Raw genomic sequence first — 22,271 nt, 5'->3', positions numbered from 1 at the left:
AGTACGGTGGACCTGGAGGGAGGACACGCGGCGAGGACAGTACGATGCCGGAAAACTAGGTTACGCTCGGACTTTTCATGAATGTAAGGGAGACGCTAAGAGAGCCCATTGCCTTGGAGGAAGCATGTGTTGACTGTTTTGACACTTGACCTACGGAGTACACTCGCAGATAGCAGCTACTGACTGGCTGGTGGGGAACTGAAGCTGCCGCTGCGGACTTGCCAGCCCGCCGGCCTACACCGCCCAGCCCATGTATCCCCAACCATGGATCCTCTCAAGCTTGATCAAATCCACTTGTGCTCCCTGATCCGAGTCCTGGGTTTTCTGGGTTGGTTCATCGGGAATATTCTCTGGATCTCTCTCGGATGTTAATCTGGGAAATCAATCCCCGGTTCCCCAGGCATTCAACCACCCATGTCCACCTTCTGACACTAGGCCAGGCATATAGATTACACCCCGCGATCAATTTCAGCAAATCGCAGTTGGGGATCAACCCTTGCAGATTGCGCCCCCAAGTGACGGGGTTACTGCAGTGACGGCTCTGGATGGGGGTGCGTACCGCGTAGTCATCATAAGCTCTAGTCTTTGTTCTTTTCTTCAGGGCAGTGCTTCGTCGACAGGATGTACTTGCATAGTACCTACGTTAACCTACACCCGTCAGGCAGGCCAGGGGTATCTACTATGTAGTATCGATGGAGTACTCCCTACATCGGTCACCAGCGGCGCTGCCCGTAACCGAAACGACTTTGACGGAGGCCGGGGACAGATTCTGCCCTAAACCGCATTGGGCGGCCAGGGAGGCCGCTCTCCGCCCGGAGCAAAAGAAGACCAGCTGTTGTGTTCCCGCTCCGACTCTCGCCTCCACTCTGTTCAACTTCCCTTTCCCCCCCACCTCCCTTCGTCATTCGAACAGGGCCATGATTTGAAAGTGCTCCTTTGCCGGGCAACCCTCATCCTGCCGCTCCTTCTCCTCCTCCTCGACCCTTCACCATGTCGTCTACGCCTTTACCCATCGCGGTCGATCCGGTCGCGCTGGTGATTACGGAATGCATCACCGTCACCTCGGCCATGCGCAAACATGCCCGCTGGGCTCATTCGTCTGTCTCTGCCATCCTGGGCGGAGGCGCTGTCTCCCGGGTCTATGACCGTGACACGTCCACCCCTCCAAGCCCCCGTAATGGGGCTACGCCTCCCCGTCCGAGGTCGAGAATGTCGTCCGCCGATGAGGACCATGCCCTGGCGAACCGATGGGGCCTGCGGGGAAAGAAGGGCAAGAGTATGCAAGATAACCCTCTAATTTCGGCTTTTGCCAGGTTGCGGAGCGACCTGAAGGGTTGCAGAGATATCCGAACCTTTGACGCTCCGGCGTTGCTTCACCCGTTTCTGCAAGTTATCCGCTCCTCTTCGACCTCCGCCGCCATTACCTCTCTTGCCCTGGTTGCCCTGACCAAGTTCTTCGCCTACGATATCATCAGCCGCGATTCTCTAAGGCTCCCCATGGCCATGCAACTTCTCTCCGCCGCCATCACCCATTGTCGATTCGAAGCCAGCGACTCCGCCGCCGACGAAATCGTTCTGTTGCGAATCCTGAAACTGATGGAAGGGATGCTGTCTCGCCCGGAGGGCGAGCTGCTTGGAGATGAAAGTGTTTGCGAGATGATGGAAACTGGTTTGAGCATGTGTTGCCAAGTTCGTCTTTCGGAGGTGTTGCGGCGGTCCGCCGAAATGGCCATGGTCAACATGTGCCAGGTCATTTTCATGCGTCTGTCGCACTTGGAGATCTCCGAGTCCGATGAACTAGCATCACAGCTTCCAATGCGTTCAGTGAGCGAGCAAACGAATCTGAAGATGGACCCTTCGGTGGACGGAGATACGGTGACCTCGCAACATCCGTCCGCCATGGGCTCGGACACAGCTGTGGCCGATCGAGAACGTGGCAGCCGGGATGGATCTCCTGAGCAAACGCTGAATGGAAATGCCGTCGCCGCCCCTCCGAACCCCCAGGACGATACCGGGGACGAAGTCAAGCCATACTCCTTGCCGTCCATTCGTGAACTCTTCCGGGTGCTCATCGACCTGCTGGATCCGCACAACAACCAACATACGGAGCCGATGAAGGTGATGGCATTGAGAATCATTGATGTTGCCCTTGAGGTCGCAGGGCCTTCTATCGCTAAGCATCCCAGTCTGGCTACGTTGGCGCAAGACGATCTCTGTCGGCACCTCTTTCAGCTGGTGCGGTCCGAGAATATTGCAATTCTGACTGGCTCTCTTCGGGTGGCCGGGACATTGTTGCTGACTTGTCGCCCTGTCCTCAAGTTGCAGCAGGAGCTCTACCTGTCGTACTTGGTCGCCTGTCTCCACCCGAAGGTAGAAATTCCGAGGGAACCAGGGATCAATCCGGCCCTTTACGACGGTGTACCGCAGGTGCCCAAGTTGGTGAAGCCTACTCCATCGCAAACCAACAGTGGAAGGTCCACACCGGTTCCAGTGAAAGACAGGCAAAAGCTAGGCTTAGAGGGAGGCTCAAGGAAGCCGGAGACCCGGGAAGCCATGGTGGAAAGCATTGGCGTGCTGGCGCGCATCCCAAGCTTCATGGTAGAGCTTTTCATCAACTATGACTGCGATATCGATCGAGCGGACTTGTGCGAGGACATGATAGGCTTGCTCTCACGCAGTGCTTTCCCAGATTCAGCTACGTGGAGCACGACCAACGTGCCACCACTATGCTTGGACGCTCTTCTTGGTTACGTCCAGTTCGTGTATGATCGTCTTGATGATGAGCCGGTGTCTGATGGCTTTCCTTCTATCGACCAGCTCAAGGGCCAGCGCAGGACGAAGAAGCTTATTATCCATGCCGCCCAGAAATTCAACGAAAACCCCAAAGCCGGGATCGCTTATCTTGCCTCGCATGGTATCATTAAGAACCCGGATGACCCTGCCCTTGTTGCTCGGTTCTTAAAGGGGACAACTCGGTTATCAAAGAAGATCTTGGGTGAATACCTGTCTAAGCGTTCTAATGAACAGCTTCTCGACGCATTCGTTGAACTTTTTGACTTCGCTGGCAAGACCATTGTCGACGCTCTCCGCGATCTCCTGGGTGCTTTTCGCCTGCCTGGCGAATCTCCCCTTATCGAACGAATTGTTACAACCTTCACCGAGAAATATATGCAGAAGGCCCAGCCTACTCAGGTTACGGACAAAGATGCTCTGTTTGTGCTGACATATGGCATTATCATGCTCAACACAGAGCTTTACAACCCGAATATCAAATCCCAAAACCGCATGTCATGTACCGATTTCGCCCGGAACCTGCGAGGTGTGAATTCGGGCCAGGATTTCGCCCCCGAGTTTCTGCAGGAGATCTACGATTCGATCAAACACAACGAAATTATCTTGCCGGACGAGCATGATAATCAACACGCATTTGACTTTGCCTGGCGAGAGTTGCTGCTGAAATCATCTTCTGCCGGAGAGCTGGTGGTTGGCGAAACCAACCTGTACGACGCGGAGATGTTCGCCGCTACCTGGAAACCCGTTGTTTCGACTCTATCATATGTCTTCATGTCTGCCTCTGACGACGCGGTGTATTCCCGAGTAGTCACGGGCTTCGACCAATGTGCCCAAATCGCTGCCCGTTACGGGTTGACGGAGGCATTTGACCGCATTGTCTTCTGTCTCTCTTCTATCAGTACCCTTGCTACGGACAAACCTCCCAGCACGACTCTCAACACGGAAGTGCAGGCCGGTCAGAAGACCGTGATGGTGAGCGAACTTGCTGTGAAATTTGGACGTGATTTTAGGGCCCAGCTGGCCGCGGTGGTCCTCTTCCGTGTTCTGGCTGGCAACGAAGCTGCAGTCCAGCAGAGCTGGACGCATGTCATTCGAATTCTCAGCAACTTGTTCATCAACTCTCTCATTCCCGCGCTTGATTCTAGCCTCAACGCCGAGCTGGAGATTTCCCCCATTCCGCTGCAGACCCCATCGCAGGTTGTGGATCGTGATGGACGAAGCACAGAAACCGGGCTATTGTCTGCGTTCACCTCGTACCTCTCCAGCTACGCTGCTGATGAGCCTCCAGAGCCGTCAGATGAGGAGCTGGAAAATACCCTGTGCACTGTAGACTGTATCACATCGTGCTCTACGGACGACATCCTGGCCAATATCAAGTGAGTATCGTGTATCCATGCCCATTTCTATTCAATTGGCGCTAATGCCGTGTTCAAGGTCCCTCCCATTGGAATCGGTGGCGATGGTTGTGGAGGCGCTATTGGCTCAGATGCCGGAGGAAAGTGCCCCGGCGGTCATTGTCGTGAAATCCGAAAGACCTCCGGCTGGCTCAAGGGCTTCCAACGGCAGGACCGACGGCAGTAAATCGAATTACGACCCGGGAATGATGTACCTATTGGAAATGGCGACCATTTTGACCCTTCGTGATTCGAAAACTCTAGAGGCTCTCGGGGAGAGACTCCTGACCACTCTGCAAGCCTTCATTCGGGATGCGAGAAACGTGCACTCTTTGGCATTGTCGCGGATCATCCATTATCTCCTGAGCTTGCTCCGGCTGAGCCATGTAAGTTCACTTCTTTCACTACATCTGACCGCACTGACCTTCTATCAGGATCAGCCTTACATGCGGGTCCCTGTGATCTTGCATGGCATTTCTGGTTTTGACCAGGACGTCCTGGAAAGTGTCGCCGTTACGATAGTGAACAGCTTGTCGCGGTGCATTTCAGGCCCCGGCCTTTTGCGGAATGAGATCACTGTCTCTCCTGACTTCTGGTCCACCCTGCAGAGACTGCTCCAGCACAAGGAAGCAGCACCGCTGGTGTTCGACTTGCTCCGCACGATTGTGGAGTCGAATCCTCCCATCATTACCGCTGATAACTATGAATCCGCGGTTGGTCTCGCAAACGAATTCATCAGCGCCGGTAGTGTGGGCTACATCGAAGAACGACAGAGAGATGCACACGGGCGGCGTGTCAAAGGTGCCAAACCGTCCAAATCCAGGTTGGTTTCTCCCTGCGTTCTCTATCATGCGCAAGGATATCCCCGACTGACCATGACTGGCAGTGAAAACGAGGTGGTTGCACGTGGCGTGAAGGCGATTGGTTTCGTGCTTCAGTTGACACGGCGTGTCCCCACTCTGATCAAGCAGTCGCATCTTGAAGAAAGTGAAGGTTTGTACATCCAACTTCTACGGGGCCTCGGGACGTGGACTGACCTGATTCCAGCTTGGTCTGCCTACTGGTCGCCTATCTTCCAGTCCTTGACCGCGCAATGCATCAATCCCTGCCGAGATATCCGCCACCATGCGGTCTCGGCCCTGCAGCGGACGCTCCTTTCACTCGAGATCGGCTCCACAGAGGACCAGGAGTGGACGGCCATCTTCGACCAGGTCCTCTTCCCCCTTATACAGCGGTTGCTGAAGCCCGAGGTCTACCACTCGGACCCCGTGGGGATGGGTGAGACCCGAGTGCAGGTCGCCATCTTGGTCTGCAAGATCTTCCTGCGCTATCTCGATCAACTTCCCAACCGGGACGGCATGCTCGATTTGTGGCTCAAGATCCTGGACATTCTCGACCGGATGATGAACAGTGGCCAAGGAGACAGCCTGGTACGTTGGCCTTATCCGAACCCTAACCGGAGCCAAGAACTAACCCCTCAACAGGAAGAGGCCATCCCGGAAAGTCTTAAGAACATCCTCCTTGTCATGGCGGATGGAGGCTACCTCGTTCCCCCCTCTCAAGATCCCAGCAAAGAACCGGTCTGGACGGAGACCAAAAAGCGCCTGGAAAGATTCCTGCCCGACCTGTTCAAGGAGATCTTCCCTAACGTGTCGGACGAGAAATCCGCCCCCGTCTCCGCCGCTCCATCCCCGGCGCCGTCCACTCCCGCCGAACCTAAAGAGCCGAACAGCGGGGAAGAGCCGACGGCGACGTCTACCGCTCCTGCAGAAGCCGGAGCTGACGGTGCCACCGAAGAGAATGGTCCCTGAGCGTGGCCGGGACGTTGTAATGAACGAAATCATTTGCTTTTGACGTACCTCGGGCATTTTCTAGCGTGGGTTGTCCGTTGTTTGCTTTGGGGCCCAAGGCCGTGTGTTAAATACCTGTACCTGTAAATATAATTCAAGAGCACGAGGAGAAAGAAAGATGCCCGTTCAGGGTCCAGCCACCAGCCACCAGCCCCCGGCCGCCCACGTAGTAGTCCACACTAAATTGCGGGGCTGCCGGTCCCTCGCCGATACGAGCCTCTCGGGCTGCTGCCCTCCATGCATTCATTCCACGTCCACGCCCCCTTCTGCCTTTTCACCTGCCATGGACCCCCTCTCCATCTCCACCGGCGTGGCAGGCCTCATTGGCCTCGCCCTCCAAGTCGCTCCCATCCTTAATGCCTACATCTCCGACGTCGCTTCCGCGCGCACAGACATCCAATCCTACATCCGCGAAGTAGACGCCCTCTCCCAGGTCTCGGAGCTGCTCCAGTCCTTTCTAGATTCCTCCGCCGCCGTGAACGGCCAGTTCCAGACCACCGAAGCTGTCTTATGCCAGACCATCAAATCATGCGAGACATGTCTGATGGATCTCGTCCGGATGCTGAGCAAACCGACGAGTTTAGCCCGAAGGCTGCTCTGGACGATGGAGAAGCAGAAGGTGGAGAGTATCATGGAGCGGGTGAGGCGGTATACTCAGCTGTTTCATTTTGCGTTGAGTGTTGAGGGGTGGTAAGTTCATTGCTGTGGTGATCCCGGTGGTTGAGCAGGAGGAGGGGACGTTCGTTGATGATGAGTGTGTAGGGCTGTGCTGTCGCAGACGCCGGCAGAAGTGACGGCTATTCTGGAAATGCAGATGCAGATGTCGAAGAAAATGCAGGAGATTGTTCACGTTACGGAGTCGGCTAAGGCTTATCGGGAGAAGACGGAGCAGGTGGCGGCTGTGTTGGAGCATATGCGGTTGTTGTTCGCGGATGAAGGGAGGCGGCTCGTGGAGATTCAGGAGAGGGTGGAGGATATTAGTCGAGGGTTGAAAGGTAAATACTCTCTAAGTTCCTCTGGTGTGAGGTAGGCTGATATCAGACTAGATGATCGGGAGATGGAGGTTCTCGAATGGTTGACCCGCGAGCAAGGACCGGGACGGCATCATGAGGTTCGGTCACGAAGAACTGCAGGGACTGGGAGATGGATGCTGAAACAGTCTACCTTCAAGGATTGGGTAGATCCTGCGTCCTCGACTCGTCTCCTGTGGTGTGTTGGAGGGCCGGGCTGCGGCAAGTCCACGTTGATGTAGGCACGCCGGAGGATGATGATATGGAGGTGTTCGCAGATCGGTCATGCTCAGTCATTTGCAGGTCCTTTGTGGTTGACGAGTTGAAGACTCTACACCCTGGTCATGAAGCAGCTGTCGCCTATTACTACTGTGATTATCGGGCTCGCACCACGCAACCGCTTTTGCCGGCATTGGGAAGTCTGGTTAGAGCCTTCTCTGAGGCGTCGCACGGTCTTCCAAGGAGTCTTCAAACGCTGTTCGATGCATGTCGTCGAGAACGTCGACCACCCCTGGTATCAGAGCTGGAAGGTATTCTGAGTGAGATCTGCGGTTCTTTCAAGTACCCCTTTGTTCTCATCGATGCCTTGGATGAGTTCAGTCCCAGCGACCCTGCGCAAACAACATATCTGACCTGCCTTTTGGACGCTCTCGCCCAGAATGGAGTACGAGTGTTTATGACCAGTCGAACTGGGCCTGAGCCTTCATTATTGACTTCTGGATATTCTGTTGTGAATTACACTGCTGACAATGCGGATATCAGAACTCATGTCGCACACGCTCTCCATACGGACGACTCGATGGTTGCTCTCCTGGACAGCCAACTGGAAGAGGATATCAGCAACACAATTGTATCACAAGCTAGTGGAATGTAGGACACAGCCACTTAATTCTGGCCATTTGAGACATTTATACTGATTGTCGATTACCAGGTTCCTTCTGGCAGTGCTGCACTTGCAAAACATACGGGGCCAGGTGAGCCGAGCGGGCATTCGCAGGAGCCTCTCCACCCTGAGCCGAGACTTGGGCGACGCATATGACAAGACTTTCGAGGCTATTACCCATCAATCTCAGTCTCAGCAGCAGCTCGCATTTGATGCATTACTATGGGTGGCCTCTTCGTACCGGCCATTGAGTGCGCTAGAGCTCCGCCACGCCTTGGCGACGCGAATTGGAGATGACGATTGGGATATTGATGATGTATCCCCGCTTGGTCTCATAATCAAAAGCTGCTGTGGGTTACTCTCTGTGGACAACATCAAGGACGGCCAGTCTGAAGTGCGGCTTGTCCATCATACGCTACAAGAATATCTTCAGTCCCGCCAGCCCACCTGGTTTGCAAGAGCGCACGAAGTCATTGCTCAGACCTCTCTGACATGCCTTCTATTCAAGTCCTCTGGATTACCAACTGCAACTGGAAGGAAAAGATCTAGCCCTTCTACCAAACGCCACGCTCTCGTTCCATTTGCGCGAAAGTCCTGGGGCTTTCATGCTGCAATGGTACCCCTCGAGTCATATCAGGAACTTGCGATGCGGCTTTTCAAAGACAAATCACAACTCAGTGCCTTATACCCAGAGAACCGATGCATCTCCGGGATTCACATCGCTGCAGGATTTGGATTGAACGGTCTCGTCTTGCAGATGGCGAAGGAAGGCTTGGACGTCGAGACATTCGATAGTAACCATCAATCTCCTCTGCAGTATGCCTGTGCCTATAATCATACAGAAACGGCGCTCCAGCTGCTCAAACTCGGGGCTAATCCAAACCACCTCAACATCAAGCGTGATACGTCTCTCTTTCTTGCTGTGGGGAACGGAAACATAAAGTTGGCCACAATCCTCCTCGACCACCGAGCATTACCTGGCCAACTCGGGCGAGACAACTGGGTGCCGCTACACAAAGCAGCTGATGCAGGGTACTATGATATAGTCGAACTTCTTGTGCGTCGGGGAAGTTGGATATCCAGCAGATCTGCCAAGGGCGTCACCGCACTGCACCGTGCCGCAGGCCGAGGCCATATAGATATCATGGCCTTTCTACTATCCAAAGAGGCCTCCGTCGAGGCAACGACCCACGACAGCTGGACGCCCCTCCACGGAGCATCATCCAGCGGACAGACCCCAGCCGTGACGCTGCTTCTCCAACACGGCGCGAACATCAACCACCGCAGTCTAGACCAGAAAACACCCCTCCACCGGGCCTGCCGCGGTGGCCATCTCGACACCGTCCAGACTCTTCTGAACCATAACGCAGACCTCATGGCCCAAGATGCAGACGGAAACCTGCCCCTCCACATCGCAGCCCGAGAAGGCCACTCAGCAGTAGTCAAGCACCTCCTCACTCGTAGCCCCCTACAACAACTGCAGCACAAGAACAAAACCGGACTCACCCCCCTCCTCGAATCCCAATGGAGCGGCTCCCGAGACACCGAACTCCTACTCCTCCAACAAGAACCCACCACCATCACATCCCCCACAACCACCCCCGCCTCCTCCACCCCCCTCCAAACCAACACCCCCGACCCCATCGGCCGCACCCCCCTCCACCGCGCCCTCCACGCCTCCTCCTACCCCACCGCCGAAGCCCTCCTCACCTCCGGCGCCGACATCCACGCCCAATCCGACCTCGACGGCTGGCACCCCATCCACTTCGCCGCTCTCTCCGGCCCCGCGGCCTGCGTATCCCTCTGCATTGCCCACGGGGCGGACATCAACGCCCGCACCACCCGCGGCCAAACGCCCCTTCACCACGCCTGCCGCAAAGGCGACGAAGAAACCGTCCGGCTACTCCTCACACAGGGTGCGGATATCCGCGCCGCGGATGATCGAGGCTGGCAGCCACTTCACACTTCCACAGACGCAGGCCATGAGAAGATTGTGCGGATGCTGCTCGAACATAAGGCATTGCGGGTCCGATGGGAATCGGAATCGTTTCAGGGGTTTGCGGCGGATAGAGGGCATTATCATTTAGTGGAGTTGTTTCGGGAGTTGAGGTATTCGTAGACCTTTTTATTTGCCGGCATTGTACAAGGGAGGTTTCTGGTATATGCGATGATACTTTTGCTCTCTCTCTCTCTCTCTCTCTCTCTCTGCCACTTTCTTGGAGTATATAGCTTATCTAAAGAATTAATCTAAACGTCCTACAACTTGACACCTAGACCAAACCTCATCTGCAGAGTACCAACTACTATCCATTCGGCATTCCTTATTTATCCCAAACTATATAAACCCCAATAACCAATGGCACGACCCCAACTAACCCTGTATAAAACATAATACTATATAGAAACCCAAGGAACTAGGAAAAGCCACCTAAAGACCGAGTGGGGAAATCAATTCCATTATCTATACAAAAAAAGCGAAGCGAAGAGAAGAGAAGCAGAAGGTAGGGGCACAGAAAGAAAACACAGGTTGGCAGGTTGATAGGTAAGTATCCCATGGATATCAATATAAATGGGGACAGATAGCACAGACATGCGCATGCGCACAAGAAAGGAAGGCGGGAAAACAAAGGAGAAGAAGTAGAAGTAGAGTGGTACAGTGGGGATGTTGAGAATGTTGTGTCTAGGCTTTGTTGCCGATCAGTCACCGATTTGTTTCATTTGTTTTGTTGGGCTGACTGGACAAGGAGATGGATGGGTATGAATGAGGAAATATGGTAAGGAGTGGTGGTAGAGGCTATGGTTGGTCCATCTCGATGGATGGATGTTGTCATTGAAATTGCAGGGCAGCTATTCAAAAGATAAGGATTGGTATACAGGTAAAAGAACTAGTCGGCATCCATGTCGTCATCGAGGTCAATAGCATCCGGGTTGACTGGAGCAGCCGAGGGCGGTTGCTCCTGGCCAGCTGGCGGTGGCCGATTGCCACCTTCTGGGCCGGTGCTGGCGGCGACAAAGCCCACGGGGGCACGAGCCTGTCGCTCCAAGGCCGCCATTGCGTCTGCGCGTTCCGCCGCGGCATCTCCATCTTGCTCGTTGTCTTGGCCGTCCTGGGCCCGTTGTTGACTGCGGGCGATGGCCTGCGAAGCGATGAAGTTGACGTCGGTGCTGGTGAAGGTTAGTCGTGAGCGGGTGGCTGTTAATGAAAGGGCTACATACTTGTACTGTGCTTGAACGCTGCGCTTGATACGGAGCATTTCCTTGAAGGTGTCCTCGTTGCCGTGCTGGACTTCGAAGGCCTCCCATTTCTGCCAGAATGGCGCGTTGGTTCGGGGATCGCAGAATTGAGACGCATGTCCGTAAATCGCACGAGCCCGGTCGATTTCTCCCAGTCTCCGCTCCATCTCCGCGAACTTGAGGCACATTTCTTTCGCTTCCTGGTCCGGCAAGGCGGCAATGGCCCGCTCGTAGATGGGTCGTGTGGAGGTCAAGCCGAAGTTCGACGCCGACTTCGTGATGTAGAATTCGAACATCTCGAACCGGTCCTCGTCGGAGACGGCGCGAGTAGCACGCTCGTAGATTCTCATGGCGTGTCGGGCCAGACCGCGCTCCTCTTCCAGGTTGCCATACATCAAGTAGAGTGGCTTGGCAAATTTGGGGGGGCATCCATCCAAGGCCTGTTCGAACAGGTCTCGTAGTCGTTCGATGCCGATCTTGCGGTCAACTGCCTTGGTCAAGTACAGGTTCCACAGCTCGAACGCAACTGGGTAACTGAAAAGATCCAGACCGCGTTCGTAGACCTTGAAGGAGTCCTCGAAGTACTTGTTCTCTTCCAGGAGGTTGGCGTAGTTGACAACAGTTTGAGGCGTCGCAATGCGCAGTTCGAAGATTCTTTCGTACACCTTCTTGGTCTCCTCGATCGACGACACACTTTCAACCAGGTCAACATAGAAACTCCATAGCTTCCAGCTCTTGTGCACACGTTGCTGAGGCGACAGGTTCTCGTCAAAGTAATCCACAGTCGATTTCTTGGGGGCTTGCGTGGCCTTGGCCATGATCTCCACGGCCTTGTCGAAATTCTCGCTTCGAAGTTCCATTTCCGCCCATTCACACCATGTTTCAGCAAGTTCAGCAACTGACTTGAAAGGAACCTTGACGGCCTTCTCGAAGATGACCCGTGCCGTGTCCAAATCACCACCGTTCTCGTAGAATTTGGCGTAGTTAACCCAGAGCTCGGAGAATTTGCCGTGGGCCTTCTTGGGGTTGATGGCCGCGATGGCGGCTGTGTAGGTTTGCACGACCTCGTGCTTGTTGTCACCCCAGAGGGCCACTCTCTTCTCCCACTCGATGACATTGTTAGGGTTCTGGCGGAGAAGCACATCATTCACCAGGAACGGTCGTCGATCCATAAGTTGCTCGAATCGCAGCATCCGCAAGTCAAGATCGAAGTCGGCTTCCTCGTCGCTTTGTCCGTTGTCAGTTCGGCCTGCCGCAGATTCCATCAAGTTGCCGATAATGGACTCCTCGAATTCGGCGTAAGCGTCGAAGACCAGGGTAAAGTCGCGAACTGTCATGACAGTCGTGATGCCCTCCTCGAAAACATCCCGTGCTTTCTCAAAGTTGCCCCTGGTGATCCAGTACGTTGCCAATCCAGCCCACAACTTGCCTCTCTGATCGGCAAACCGATCGATACCGCTGCGCAGGATGGCGTCAACATCAATGCCGACCTGAGGACCCGTCTCAATCTTCTTCGCCTTCGATACCAACAAGTCGACCATCTCCGTCCACAGCTGGAAGTTACTCTTTCCCTCTTTGGACTGGAACCTGGGGTTGTCGAGAATGTCCATATATTTCTTCACAGCTTCCGTATACTGGCCCATTTCGACAAGCAGTTGAATATACTCTTCGGCATTCTCAGGGTGAATCTGCATGTAGCGAGCCCAAATCTTCACGGCCGTCTGGCCCGACGCGGAACGCGCAAAGGTCTTATAGAGCTTCCAGATGCGGTTGTGTTGCGTGATGGGCAGAGCTCGCAGCGCACGATCGAACGTCCGTCGAGTCTGCGTGACGAGCGGCTGCTGAAGCATGAAGGAAAGATACAACTCCCATATCCGCGGCATTTTGTTGAGCAGTATGAGGGCACGCTCGAAGAGCGCATTGACTTTCTGGTACTCGGCCCGGTAAACAGTCGCGTTGCGGCCTCGTAGGTGGTTTGTTCGGAACTCGAGGTACTGCGGTGGTCAGCTGCATTCAAATCGGACCCGTGCGACATGGGGTGGGAAATGAGGGGTTCCCAGGAAGGAGAAACTGAAGATTCCATACCATCTTCCAAAGCTTGTATGATCGCGGGAGCTCTCTACAAGCACGCTCCATGACCTGTGAGGGGGTCGGTTAGCATACGTAGACCGAGACGTCCTGGCGATGAAAACGTACAAAGGCCTGCTCGTAGAGCGTTCCATGTTGTTGTTTATATTCGATGTAGGCGAGCCATGGCTTGACACTGCCGGGATTGCGAAGCAGATCCTGTTCGTAGACAGTATCCTGATCGGCCTGGGAGCACACCACACCGTTAGCCTGAGTGATCGTGCCGTTCAATGCCCTCCCCCACTTACAATCAGGTAGAGATCCGGCCCTGAGGCCGCCGTTCGGTCCATTTGAGCGTGTTGCCGGTGGGATCTCGGGGGCAGGATTGTCCCTGGCATTGCGCCACTCGATCGAGCGGGACCAACTCACACGGTCAACACTAAGTCCGCAGAAAAGGGGGTCGCATAAACGGGAGCAAGCTTGTCTGGTCGCGGTTTGGAGAAAAGCGCCGAAGGCTGCGGGCGATGAAGTCGGACGACGCGCACGTGACCGGGTGTCATGCGGCCGTACAGAAACCAGTCAAACCAAACCAAACCAGCCCAAAGACGCCGGCACGGGGTGGCCCGAGCGCCCCATTATCGCGTATCGTCATCACCTCCATCGCTGCGCTCTCGCTGCTGCTATCGTGGCCTTTGTTTGCTGCGGCCGTTTTTGGTTTTCTGTTTTTTTCTCCAGCTCGCCGTCATGTCGGGTGCCGTGGTATGATGTCCTCTGCTTCTCAGATTTAGCCCCAAATCCATGCGAGACCTGCTCACTGACGCCCCTCACTATACAGGGCCGTGAGGCCGTCTTCCCGACTCGCCAGTCGCTGGGGTTGATGAAGGGTAAACTTAAGGGTGCGGAAACCGGACACAGCTTGCTGAAGCGCAAGAGTGAAGCTCTGACCAAGTATGTCTGTTCTTCGAGCTTCAATTGAGCGGTTGTTACTGACCCCGCGATCTACAGGCGTTTCCGGGGTATGATAAGCCACCCTCCTGAATCTCCCCGCCATCTCGGACACTGACACCGGATTCAGAAATCACTCGCCGGATTGATGAAGCCAAGCAGAAGATGGGTCGGGTCATGCAGATCGCTGCGTTCTCGCTCGCAGAAGTCAGCTATGCTGTCGGAGGTGATATCGGTTACCAGATCCAGGAGTCCGCCAAGCAGGCTCGGTTCCGTGTGAGGGCTAAGCAGGAGAACGTCTCCGGTGTCTTGCTGCCCCATTTCGAGAGCTACACGGAGGACGGTATCAATGACTTTGGCTTGACGGGTCTTGGAAAGGGTGGTATGCAGGTTCAGCGCTGTCGGGAGACGTATGCCCGGGCAGTGGAAACTCTGGTGGAACTTGCGAGTCTACAGGTGGGACTACATCGTTAATGGACGAACACATGGCTGATACTGTTCAGACTGCATTCGTGATTCTAGACGAAGTCATCAAGGTGGTCAACCGGAGAGGTACGTGCGCCGTCGGAAACTAGTCCCCTGATTTAGCTAACTCTATTACAGTGAACGCCATGTAAGATATTCAGCACCTACGGTGAACTCAACACTAACCAGCCCAGCGAGCATGTCATCATTCCCCGTACAGAGAACACCATTAAATGTCAGTACGCCCTCTCCCGCTGCCTCCGTCCGACTAACGCAATCCAGACATCAACTCGGAGCTCGACGAGCTCGACAGAGAAGAGTTCTACCGCCTCAAGAAGGTCTCCGGCAAGAAGCAGCGCGACAACGCCGCCGCCGACGCAGAGATCCTGGCAGCGCGCCAGAAGAAAGAGGCAGCCATCAAGGAGGCGGGCGCTCCTGTGGAGGAGGAAGAAGAAGAAGAGGCACCTGAAGCCCCTGACGTGCTCGGAGAGCAAGAAGATGCCGACGTGATTTTCTAGGCGCTGATCTGTTTCGTTTCGTCCTGTAACTAGTACCTACACTTCTAGCCTGTAGCAGTTCTTCTCGTCATTCCATGCCCGATTTCTACACCGCAACTATTCCCCAGGCAGACCGACATCGAACAACAAGTTCTTCCAGATACCAACCATAAAGAACAAATCGTATAGTGTTGTAAAAAGATACATAGACACGAGACAGAAGTTAAGAAGAAATACCCACCCCCAACGCCAAACAACACACAATCATTGTCTCTGGTAGGTAACGCGAATCGGCTTTGCCGCCTCGCCCATCGGCATCCCCGACGTCGCCTCCTTCGCACTGATCGCCCCAGACTCGTTCTCGTACTCGACGAACGCAATCCCCTTCCGCCCCGGCACCAACCGCACCTCCTGAAATCCCTCGAACCGCCCAAACACCGCCGTCAGGCTCTCCTGATCCACCGTATCCGGCAAGTCGCGCAAGAACAGAATCTTGTTGGGCGGCAGATACTCGTCGGGAATAACCGCCGCCGCAGCTCCACTGGTGGGTTTGAGACCAGCACCCTTGGCTGTCTTCGCCGGACGACCGGGCTCCGTTGGCGCGCCGCCGGGTGGCCGCTTGAGCTTTTTCTGGGCTTCCAGGGCTTCGTGGGCTTGTTTGCGTTCTGTCATCATCACCACCATCATCATCAGCCAGGATTAGCATATACCACCAACAAGACATATACATATACATATAAGAAAAAGAAGGAAAGGATAGAAATACCCTTCTCAGCCCCTCTCCTCCTCTTATGCGCCTCCAACTCATCCTCCCCGCCCTCTCTTAGAACCGTCGCATCGCTTCTCGTCTTGGCATAATCCAACACCATGGGTTTATCGAACAGCTCGAAGCCATTGATTTCGTCAATCGCGCGGGTCGCGGAATCCACGGAATCAAAGACAATGAACGCCTGGCCTTTCGCTTTCAGGTTCGTCTTGGCGACGATTTCGATCACCGTGCCGTATTCGGAGAAGATCTCGTCCAGGGCTTCTTTCAGCTGGTCGACTTTGATGCGCTCTTCGAGGTTGCGGACCTTTTTGGGTGGAGTAAGTTAAATGGAATGGTTTGGAGAGAGGATTAGGGGGTGGGGGTGGTGTACGTAGACTCTGGAGAGGGAGGTGGTGGTTAGTTATGGATCAGAATGAATGTCGCGATGCGGATGGTGGAGAGGGGATGGGAGTAGAGGGGATGGAGGTATACGTACGTGCAGTTTGGGGGAATGGAAGTAGGCGCTGTTACAGCCGCCATGATTGCTGGTGTGCGGACGTGGTGCGCTGGGTGGGATTTGACTGGCTTGGATTGAAAGCTACCGGACCTATCTAGTAGTGCTGGAGATATGTCGGCGATGGGCCCGGTGGATGGGCGCCGCTTTAGCGGGTGAGCTTGGAATCAGGTGATTACGCTTGTGGAGCATTGTTAAGCCACATAAGGCTATTATAGTGAAACCACTATCACAAGAAAAGCATCATTGGTCTAGTGGTAGAATTCATCGTTGCCATCGATGAGGCCCGTGTTCGATTCACGGATGATGCACAAATTTCTTTTTGCTTTTCTTTAAGCATCTTTGCTTGATGCCTTCGTTTTATCTTCTGTTGGTTTGATTATTTTGGATTGGTGCCGGGAGAAGTCGGACGGGAAGATGGTATCGAGTTGTCTATAAAGCAAGCGAAGCTGCTATCTATCTGCATTTCAACGTCTCCCTCAACTTGTCCACCTGCTCTTTCAGTTGCTTGGTCGGTTTGCTCCAATCTTCAAGTTTGACTGCATCCAGTTCGGTCTCCATAAAAATATACTCGGCCACGGTGTTCCGCACCTGTGATTGTCAGCATAGCCCCTAGGGAGATCAGTCAGACTTACTCTAGGGAACGGGTGCAGAAGCATCGCCGTCATCTTCTTGAGCACATCCGTATGCAGCTGTTCCATTCTTGAGAGAGGTGCATAAGTGCGCACGGCAGCTTCGAGTCGTGCCATGTTTGACGACTTGAAGTGGGCTTTTTGAACGAGCACAAATAGCCTCCGGAGACTGTAGATGTTAGATACTTTGTAACTGCAAAGAAAATAAACATACCTCGGAACCGACTCGTCCGGAATAGAACAGACAAACCCGTCTAATAGGAAAGCCAACAGCTCCAGCACGGGGATCGCGTATCGGTCATCCTGTAGGTTCTCCCCTAATATCGTCGTCAAGTCCTTGATGATGACCATCGCCGCGTTCTGCTGCCCTGTCTCCTGAATACTCTGCACCAAGGCAGAGCGAGAAGACCGGATCAGTCCCTCGCTGCCGGCAACCGCAGAGGTTGCGAGACCTTGGAACAGCGGTTGTCGTAGCCAGTCAATGTTCTGCAAATCGAGCAGTTGGAGCAAATACTCCACCGAGGATACATGGCTGAAGTGCTCGTATTTCCTGAGATAATCAGTTGCCATGTCTCGATGGATTGATGGTTTCGCACCTTGTCAATGGCGGAAAGCCCTGGGTTGTCTCCCAATAGCCCTGAAGACAGATCCAAGCCTGCACCCGTACTTTGTCAAGCTTCTCCGCTGCAAGTCGGCAGAGGCACCCAACAAGTTCCTGCACCCTGGGTAATTGATCGGTAGCTGACCCTCGTTCTAGGACCGTCTGAGCGGCTTGGATTGCTTCAAGTCGGATCAACGACCCAATATCTCCCCGCCTGTCAGTTGTATAGTCGTTCAAGAATCGGACGAGATGCTCTACAATATCGTCGGTCACATCTGCGAAGATCAGCGATGGCCGGACTGTCAGTGTACAGCAAACATACCTATATACGGCAGAACGCCGGTAGCCAGACTCTTAACAGCGGCTACTCTTTTCTCAATTAGTTCCTCCTTCTCTGCACACTGTATGATGCTCTCTATAATGGACTTTCGAAGAAGGCTCTCTGGTTCAATCCGTCTAAAGACGGTTCCCAGGGCTGTGATCTGGCCACGACCCGTTGGAAGGTTCCAAGTAGTGTGGATGTGTGAAAACCACCCCTGGATCATCTTCTCCTGTTCTGCAGGGGACAATAGAGGTAGCAGCTCTGATACTGCATTAGAGGAGCTCTCAATGGAGATATCTTCGCCCCGTGAAATGCAGAGCAGGAGTGTTTCACGAGCTTTATCAAGCAGATCTGTCGATGGGGGAGGAATCCGCGGTTCAAGTGCCAAAGTAACCGACTGAGCAAGAGAGTAGATTAGGCGTGAAGAAGCTTCAGCTGTCAATTCTGGGCGGAATGTCTGAAGCGTAAGGTCGTCTTTGGTAGGTCCAACTGGAGAGCCAAATATCTCCCAGACCTTGGCAATTTGACCCACCACACTCATCGCGTCCGATATGTCGTCAGCATGCATCTCACGTTGGCGGTTGAACGCATCAATGGTGGCAGAAATAGCCAAGATACAGCCATGCCTCGTCTCTACATCACTGCGTGGAATGCTAGACAATCTGCCCAACAGTCGTTGGAAAACTTGTTGGATAGTCTTGTAGGACTGATGCGTGCTCAAGACTCCGATCGCCTTCGCCGCATGTCTGCGAGATTCTGCATCAGGGGAGCCAATACCGCGCCAGTGCATCAATGACTCAACAAGGGGGCTCCAGTAATGATGGCTGAGATCGGCTGTTGCTTTGGCGACGTCGATCATTGCTCTTGAGCGCCGAGCAACCGCGTGGTAGTCCACCACCTGTACAAGCGATATACCCTCGGCGATGGTATTGGGGTGACGTCCGATTAGCTCTTGCAGTGCTGCCGAAGCACCTCTCCGAATATTTCCAGACGGATCAACGCACGCGGCACACACCAGCTCGATGGCGAGCATTTGTAGTGTATTTTCTTCTTCGCCTTGCGCTGTGGCCGTGCTGATCGTCTGGGGTTTCAGAGCAAGCAGTTCCTGGGTGGTGTACTTGCGGGACAGGGACCAGATGCCGAAACACGAGGCATCACGCACACCAGTTCCGACAGAGCTTCCAGTTGATGACCGTTGTTCGAAGTCGAGACCCGAAACAAGCGGTTGGAGAACATCACCAAGTTGGTGCGTAGGGGGAGCACGGCGAAACAGGAGATGGCCGAGCGTCAGGATCAGTCCCTGCCATCGTTGAGCGTCAACCGCGCTCAAATTTCGTTTCAACGTGTTGATCCCGATTCTTCGTGCCTCCAGCGGTGTCACAATCGTCCCGTCCCGCTTTTCGTAGAGAATGTTCTCCTCCAAAGAGCCGGTGACAGCCTCAATGACCTCCGTGGCCATGTCCGGATGCAGCTTCAGAGTGATGATACTCAGGGCCTTGCTTGCTGCGAAGCGTACGGGAGTATCCTTATCAGCAAGAGCTACGAGGAAATGATCTATCGCATCCTCCAAGATAGTGGAAACCTGATCATCCGAGATTGCATTACTGCCCCTCTCGCTGAGCGACAAGGCCATAACAGTTACCGCGCGCAGAATCTTGATGATAGTCTTCCGTGCCAAGGCAGACGAGTTGATCACATCAGAGACCCTGGAATTGCCTTGGACGACCTTCAAGGTCTGCTCGAAAACAGGGGTCACCAGCGGCGCAAAGTCCTCCACCTGACCCGAAGCCCCTAAGCGAGCGACGAAGGACAGGACACCAATACATGTGTAGACAGAGGGGGGTTCCGCATCACCGGCAGGCTGAACAGTCGAGAATGCCCAGTCCGTCAAATTAGTCAAAAGCCCAAGTGCTTGCATATCACGCCGAAGCACAAGTCGTGCCAGGACGACGGTGGCAGCTTCACGCTCTTTTCCAGAGACGTTTACATAGTTCAATGCCACAGAGAGAAGTGACTTTGTCACCGTGGGTGTCTGAGCGGGGACTTCTTGGAGTTGCCCTAGGTTGTCATATGGAATCGGGATATCGTCTGATGACATCGAAGCCAGATCAAAGGGGGCAAGCAACAAGTGTGAGATCCAGATCAGCATCACATAACGCTCTTCCCACACCAATCGCAGTGGAATGTCCCCAATACCTAGTTCGGGTTCGCCTTGGGCAACAGCATCCCATTCGATGAACGCCCGGAGTAGCGGGTCAAGGTACTTCGGTTCATTGTTCAAGAACCTGCTAATGACTTTGACGCCGCGGACCTTGCAAAAGGTGTAGAGCAGACGGCAGATGGCTCTCGGAAGTGGATAGGCTGTCTTCTGTCGCTGTGAGTCTGCAGCTTTGGCCGCGTACTGATCGCGATGCTTCAGCAGGTACGCCAGAAATGCATCAACTAAAGGGGGAAGAAGTGTTGACAAGTGGGGGTCCAGCAGCTGCGGCCACTCCTGAAAGGGCTCCAACTGTTGACATGGTTAGCAGTCAATGCATCTTCTCGTGCAGACTGGAGAAACCAGTGGGAAGTGTTTGAGAAGCTTTGCTTACCAGGCCTACGAGCCTCTCCGTTTTTGCGGCCGGGGTCCATCTCCGTGGAATACGAGTGTTGCCTTGCTCGGGCTGGGATTTCCAGAGGAGCGACGGGAGTTTGGCGGAGAACTCTTGAAGAAGGTCGCCAGAGACGCGCTGCAGCTTGACCTCTCTATCCTCGGCCGCGTCCATGACTGATGTAATCAAACACCCTGAAGCATCGATCACATCGAGGTTTGAAGTTGATGGATCCGAGGCCGCGGGGATCTAAGGTGGCTTAGTCAGCGTATACACTCCAACAACCACCACACCCACCAACCACTATCATATACATGTTGGATACATAGAGATCCTTCTAAGTGCCGAAAAGGATTACCATTGTATAGTAGATACGTGGCTATCAGCAATATCATAGTAGCAGTTTCGGTTGTTCTACACTTCTACACTTCTGTAAGATAGCAATTGGCTGTACCAGAACTATATATAGTTATTTCCACTGGAGTTCCTTAAGTAGACCGGAGTCATAGCCGTCAACCATAGCGTTCATCAGCTTATTCACCTAGTCATACAATACCCCTTAAGAGAGAAATACTTTCATTCACCCCAACCAAGCAGCCAATATTGTCCCAGTTAATGTCTAATCCAGTGAAACACCAACTAGCCTTATATGCTGCCCTAGCCCTCCCAATCCTGAAGCCTCACGACGACAATAGGACCTACGATCTGACAACCTCTACAATAACCCCTATCTCGGTATTTCAGCTCAGGTCTTCCTCCTTCGCTATTTGTCTCGCTATATAAATCCCACAAAGCACATCATTGTCTTGGTCGCAGTAACTCTATCTCCGCTGGGCAAATGGCTGACCGAAGGGTCCGGGAAATGCATTTTATTAGACTTGGCAGATTTAATGCTTATAGAGGGGATCTAACGAGCAACTGATCTGCTCAAGTGAGCTAGTACCAATATAAGATTCAAAACTAGAAATTCCTCAAGAGTATGCAACCAAGCCTGCTATCTTTGCTTGCATACTGCGAGAGACAGCATCTACTTGAAGCAATTATAGAGAGAGCACAAAACAATTAAAGCACCTGCACCTTAGCCACAATCTCTTGCGATATCAATTCCTTGAAAAGACATTATGACCAGTACACAAGATATACAAAGATACATATCAGCATTAGCAATATACATCCAATCGGAACGAAAACCGGCACTTTGCTCATTACCGTCATCATCACCAAATTATATATTGAGAATCCTGCGGACTTCACTGTTTCAACCAGGTTATTTGATACCCTAACACCACAAGGGCAGAGCACCACTAGGTTCAACTCTAGACGCACTTCAATACCTACAGTCTAACATAGCAATATTCCTCCTAACCGAACTACCTAACCAGATCCGCACTAATAAATTATGTGCTTCGGGTTTAGATATAACTGATCCGTACGTGCACCACTCCAATAAACCTTAACGGATAGCCCAATCAATTCCAATCTCCAGAAAGCAATACTTTCCTCAATACTAACCAGAAACCAATCTCCATCCTGCATCATCTGTCGCCAACCAACCAACCAACTTCCAACAGGAGAAGCCATCATCAAGGGCACGGAGACATATATACCATGACCTATCTCAACAATTCAAACAATGTGAAGAGCGCGAAGGATCCAACACTAAACACTACACCCGAAAAGCAGAAATGGGGGTTGATGTCCCGGTCTGTCCTGTCATATCTGGCT

At 53.5% G+C, this 22,271-nt stretch overlaps 6 protein-coding genes and 1 non-coding gene across 7 annotated transcripts; 4 read left to right on the top strand and 3 right to left on the bottom strand.

Moving 5' to 3' along the window:
* The first annotated feature begins 798 nt into the window (after positions 1 to 798).
* On the top strand, positions 799 to 6,175 carry BO80DRAFT_407378 (Sec7 domain-containing protein). Its single transcript, XM_025717801.1, has 6 exons — positions 799 to 4,169; positions 4,228 to 4,573; positions 4,622 to 5,010; positions 5,074 to 5,180; positions 5,235 to 5,617; positions 5,672 to 6,175. Exons 1-6 carry the CDS (start codon positions 991 to 993, stop codon positions 5,996 to 5,998), a joined length of 4,731 nt encoding a protein of 1,576 aa, XP_025575238.1. The 5' UTR covers positions 799 to 990; the 3' UTR covers positions 5,999 to 6,175.
* Positions 6,176 to 6,315: 140 nt separating this feature from the next.
* Positions 6,316 to 9,521, top strand: BO80DRAFT_382364 (ankyrin; the record flags this gene model as incomplete). Its single annotated transcript, XM_025716889.1, has 5 exons — positions 6,316 to 6,727; positions 6,800 to 7,032; positions 7,084 to 7,285; positions 7,351 to 7,917; positions 7,979 to 9,521. Coding segments are annotated over exons 1-5 (2,952 nt in total), but the record flags the coding sequence as incomplete, so codon positions are not given.
* Positions 9,522 to 10,815: 1,294 nt separating this feature from the next.
* On the bottom strand, positions 10,816 to 13,629 carry BO80DRAFT_445223 (mRNA splicing protein SYF1; the record flags this gene model as incomplete). The annotated part of the gene is made up of 5 exons (XM_025721481.1): positions 10,816 to 11,095; positions 11,147 to 13,158; positions 13,250 to 13,303; positions 13,361 to 13,477; positions 13,540 to 13,629. The coding sequence occupies 5 exons, from the start codon at positions 13,627 to 13,629 to the stop codon at positions 10,816 to 10,818; spliced, it is 2,553 nt and encodes an 850-aa protein (XP_025575236.1).
* A 346-nt stretch (positions 13,630 to 13,975) lies between these two features.
* On the top strand, positions 13,976 to 15,296 carry BO80DRAFT_502271 (H(+)-transporting V1 sector ATPase subunit D; the record flags this gene model as incomplete). Its single annotated transcript, XM_025724314.1, has 8 exons — positions 13,976 to 13,990; positions 14,067 to 14,179; positions 14,237 to 14,247; positions 14,307 to 14,632; positions 14,680 to 14,728; positions 14,780 to 14,787; positions 14,834 to 14,876; positions 14,924 to 15,296. 8 exons carry the CDS (start codon positions 13,976 to 13,978, stop codon positions 15,157 to 15,159), a joined length of 801 nt encoding a protein of 266 aa, XP_025575235.1. The 3' UTR covers positions 15,160 to 15,296.
* BO80DRAFT_425303 (U1A/U2B'/SNF family RNA-binding protein) lies at positions 15,245 to 16,509 on the bottom strand. Its single transcript, XM_025719490.1, has 4 exons — positions 16,383 to 16,509; positions 16,278 to 16,284; positions 15,905 to 16,211; positions 15,245 to 15,803 (listed from the first exon to the last, which is right to left on the bottom strand). Exons 1-4 carry the CDS (start codon positions 16,424 to 16,426, stop codon positions 15,403 to 15,405), a joined length of 759 nt encoding a protein of 252 aa, XP_025575234.1. The 5' UTR covers positions 16,427 to 16,509; the 3' UTR covers positions 15,245 to 15,402.
* Positions 16,510 to 16,640: 131 nt separating this feature from the next.
* BO80DRAFT_t165 lies at positions 16,641 to 16,711 on the top strand. The gene has a single exon. It is a non-coding gene; the product is annotated as a tRNA-Gly (tRNA).
* A 62-nt stretch (positions 16,712 to 16,773) lies between these two features.
* BO80DRAFT_425302 (tubulin-specific chaperone D) lies at positions 16,774 to 20,746 on the bottom strand. The gene is made up of 6 exons (XM_025719489.1): positions 20,547 to 20,746; positions 17,956 to 20,464; positions 17,629 to 17,908; positions 17,247 to 17,582; positions 17,036 to 17,201; positions 16,774 to 16,991 (listed from the first exon to the last, which is right to left on the bottom strand). The coding sequence occupies exons 1-6, from the start codon at positions 20,718 to 20,720 to the stop codon at positions 16,857 to 16,859; spliced, it is 3,600 nt and encodes a 1,199-aa protein (XP_025575233.1). The 5' UTR covers positions 20,721 to 20,746; the 3' UTR covers positions 16,774 to 16,856.
* Between the last annotated feature and the right edge of the window lie 1,525 nt (positions 20,747 to 22,271).

This window comes from Aspergillus ibericus (genome assembly GCF_003184845.1).
Source record: "Aspergillus ibericus CBS 121593 unplaced genomic scaffold BO80scaffold_20, whole genome shotgun sequence".
NCBI lineage: Eukaryota > Fungi > Ascomycota > Eurotiomycetes > Eurotiales > Aspergillaceae > Aspergillus > Aspergillus ibericus.
Note: the sequence above shows the minus strand (reverse complement) of the source record. Positions and strands in the feature narration are given on the sequence as shown.